The sequence below is a fragment of the Oncorhynchus masou genome, chromosome 28, assembly GCF_036934945.1.
Source record: "Oncorhynchus masou masou isolate Uvic2021 chromosome 28, UVic_Omas_1.1, whole genome shotgun sequence".
Taxonomy (NCBI): domain Eukaryota; kingdom Metazoa; phylum Chordata; class Actinopteri; order Salmoniformes; family Salmonidae; genus Oncorhynchus; species Oncorhynchus masou.
Genome location: NC_088239.1, coordinates 13691706 through 13695549, shown reverse-complemented (window position 1 = coordinate 13695549; position 3844 = coordinate 13691706). Strand labels below are relative to the sequence as shown.

The 3844-nt window shown below is 42.3% G+C and overlaps 1 protein-coding gene across 1 annotated transcript; it reads left to right on the top strand.

Annotated features, from left to right (window-relative positions):
• The first annotated feature begins 97 nt into the window (after positions 1-97).
• LOC135518520 (SH2 domain-containing protein 1B2-like) lies at positions 98-3522 on the top strand. Its single transcript, XM_064943692.1, has 4 exons — positions 98-251; positions 879-942; positions 1429-1597; positions 1770-3522. The coding sequence occupies exons 1-4, from the start codon at positions 112-114 to the stop codon at positions 1808-1810; spliced, it is 414 nt and encodes a 137-aa protein (XP_064799764.1). The 5' UTR covers positions 98-111; the 3' UTR covers positions 1811-3522.
• Positions 3523-3844: the final 322 nt, after the last annotated feature.

Genomic DNA, 3844 nt, shown 5'->3' with positions numbered 1-3844 from the left:
GTGGGAGGAGGGAAAGAGAAGAAAGGACGAGGAGAAGCATCCTACAACAAGAAGAAAGGAGTGAAGAAGCAGGGTGTTGACCTCCTGTTGACCCCCGGTGGGGTAGTTACCATGGTGTTGGCTCTAGCGGTGTACCACGGGGCCATCAGTAAATCGGAGTGTGAGGATCTACTGGCGAAGAACGGGAAGAACGGAGCTTACCTCATCAGAGACAGCAAAACCATCCAAGCAGCCATGTGTCTGTGTGTCTAGTAAGTGCCACACTCTTTGTTCTTTTTTTTGGAAATGTAGGAAGTTGAATGTCCACCAATCCATTTTATAAATGCTTTCTAGAATTCATCCTAGCTTTTAATATTGTGGGGTGGTTTGGTGCTTTAGGGAACACTAGTCAGAACCAATGCTTGACTTGGACTGAAATAGGTTCCAGTACTCATGTTGGATGGCGGTACTGTTTTCTTTGGGTGCAGGAGCTCTACAATACTTTTGAGCTAATATTCTATAAGAGGAACAGGAGCTCAAGCAGTAGATCATGTGAGGTTCTGGTATTCAGCTCCAGTGAGCTCCTGCTCAAGTCAAGAACTGGGGTGGTGGGGGGAAATTCTCCCCGCTCTGCTGATGACTCATACAGGAGTAATACAGGGCTAGTGCACTAATTTGGTGGGGAAAAACTAAATGTATAAAAATATATATATATATTAATTATTATTTTGTGATTTATCAAAAGGTGCTCAGCACCCTCAACACCCACGACTTCCCACGGCTATGCTTGTATCACCCCATCACCATACATGAAGTTCCCTCTCAGGAAATAAAAGTGAATTAGAAGTTATTCAGTTCCCTCTCTGTCCTCCTCTTCTGTATGTGTTGTGTTTCTGCAGTAGACAGAAGGTGGTGTATACCTACAGGATTCTCCAGAACAACACTGGAAACTACACCCTGCAGGTACACCCTGTGTGTCTATTTCTATTTACTGTTGGATAAGGGCTTATAAGTAAGCATTTCACGAGAAGGTCTACACCTGTTGTATTCAGCGCATGTGACAAATACAATTTGATCGTTTCTGATGGTCTGTGTGTGTGTGTCTGTGTGTTTCTGATGGTCTGTGTGTGTGTGTCTGTGTGTTTCTGATGGTCTGTGTGTGTGTCTGTGTGTTTCTGATGGTCTGTGTGTGTGTGTCTGTGTGTTTCTGATGGTCTGTGTGTGTGTGTCTGTGTGTTTCTGATGGTCTGTGTGTGTGTGTCTGTGTGTTTCTGATGGTCTGTGTGTGTGTGTCTGTGTGTTTCTGATGGTCTGTGTGTGTGTGTCTGTGTGTTTCTGATGGTCTGTGTGTGTGTCTTTTTGATGTCCTGTGTGTGTGTTTCTGATGGTCTGTGTTTGTGTTTTTGATGTCCTGTGTGTGTGTTTCTGATGGCCTGTGTTTGTGTGTAGACAACACCTGGTGTAGAGGAGAAGTTCTTTAAGACATTAGAGGAGCTGGTCCACCATTATAAGTGTCGAGGGCAGGGATTGGTCCAGCACCTGTGCCACTTAGTCAAGAGAAAGACTCTGCTTCAACTCCCTGACCCCAATATCATCAAAGAGGTGCCTGATTATGAGAGTAGGTAACACACATTGACACACACACAGTTTGTCTGTCCATCTGTTAGTTTCGTTCCATCTCTCAGTGTTCTGAGTTCTTCATCAGAGCTGCTCAGACATACCGTCCAGACAGTTCACTATCCTTTATAACCTTCTCACTTGTGTCCTCTCACTCTCTCTCTCACATCTAGTTGTGGATGCATCAGACTATGTCCAGGTCCTACCCTCCTGATTCAGCAGCACACTCTGAACCCTGACCCCTGGCCTGTAACATCATCTATTAGCCTGTGAGAGTCTGGGTTTGGTACCATCAGATCAGGCTGTGCTTAGTGGTCATGATGTTTTCTGTTCTGTGTGCCAGGGGTACTGAGGTTGTCAGAGAGAATAGTGTTTGTCCGTTTGTTGAAGTGGAAGTTTACGTCAATGACACATCAGAGAGGGGAATTGGGGACTTGGCCTGTGTCTGTGACTCAGTGTGTGAATCCTTCACCCTCTCTCCATGATCTAAACTGGCCCACCACCAACAGTGAGGTTTTCCCCCTCTCTGTAGGCTGGGTCTGTCACATTACCCAGTGCTGGTAGAGTTGTTTTATTCATAATGGTTTGGGGTAGTAAGGAGTAATGGCATTCATACCTGACATAACAATGTTTTGTTTTTCTCTACACTCTATAGAAACATCCCATATAATTTACGGCTCATTCATCTCATGATTATGTTTGAGTCACTATGGCATTCTGAATACATAAAATCCATAAAATCCCTGTGTATTCCCTGCTCTCTCCTTGGCTTCGCTGCATTCTAGATTCCATAACTAGTACAAGGCACACACGCCTAATAAAAGTAACGACAGCTGACACAGTTAACGATATCATAGCTACGCAGGCACACATCCATGACTAAATTCTCAGACCGAATTCAGGTTTAGGTTATCTATTTAGCTAGCTTAGACGTGTGGCTTTGGTAGCCATCTAGCTAACGTTACTAGCTATCCAGCCATCTAGCTAAACAACCATCTATCTAGCCAAAGAAGCAACACTCACGTGGGCCAAGGTGGTGTATAGAATGAATGACTGACTTTAACTAGACTATACCCTGAATTTGGTTTGAGTATTCTAGCTAATATTTGTATAACTAACCCTCATTGTTCTATCTGTGATTCTAGTTTGCGAATGTTAACGTTAGCTAGCTACTATAGATGGCCATGCTCGCTAATGTTAGCTATTAGCTAGCTATTAGCTAGCTAGCTAGGTAACATTAGCTAACTGCTGTAGCTAGCTAAGTTAACCTTGTAGCTAACGTGAGCTATTTGTTAGAGTAACATTACAAAACATTTGGTGTCGAATTGTCAAATGTTTATTGGTTTATTCAACTGTGGTGATAAAAAAATAGGAATTTAGCTGCTTCAAGGACCTACCTTTGTATGTCCATTCTGTCAAACTGAACTAAAATGATTATCTAGCTAGCTAATTGTAGTTACGCTTTGAGAATGGTACCAAGCCTGGCTTGGTTTAAAAAAAACAGGCTGTAACGATTGATTGCAAGCTAATAATGAATATGTCACATTCTGACCTTTATTTCCTTTGTTTTGTCTTTATTTAGTATGGTCAGGGCGTGAGTTGGGTTGGGCAGTCTATGTTTGTTTTTCTATGATTTGGGTATTTCTATGTTTCGGCCTAGTATGGTTCTCAATCAGAGGCAGGTGTCATTAGTTGTCTCTGATTGAGAATCATACTTAGGTAGCCTGGGTTTCACTGTGTGTTTGTGGGTGATTGTTCCTGTCTTTGTGGCACAAGATAGGACTGTTTGGGGTTTTCACATTTCTTGTTTTTGTATTCAGTTGTTCATGTGTACATTTACCACGCCTTTGGGGTTTTCACATTTCTTGTTTTTGTATTCAGTTGTTCATGTGTACATTTACGTATTAAAAGAACCATGGACACTTACCACGCCGCATATTGGTCCTCTGATCCTTTTCGCCTCTCCTCTTCGGAAGAAGAGGAGGAAATCCCTTACAGAATATTTGGCTTGGAACTAGCTAATGATAAATGATAAGAAGGATACGTCAGTCTAGATGGTCAAATATGAATTTCAAAACCATGTTACTTACCTGAATGCAAAGACTACTCCTGTCAGTGTCAGCCTGAGTCGAATACGAGGAAGAAAATATAAATGGCGGCAAAATCTAAACTTAAACTGCTAATTTGTGGGAGGGATCACATTTACTCTAGAAATACTTATGAACACTATTCGAATTAACTCTTTGTT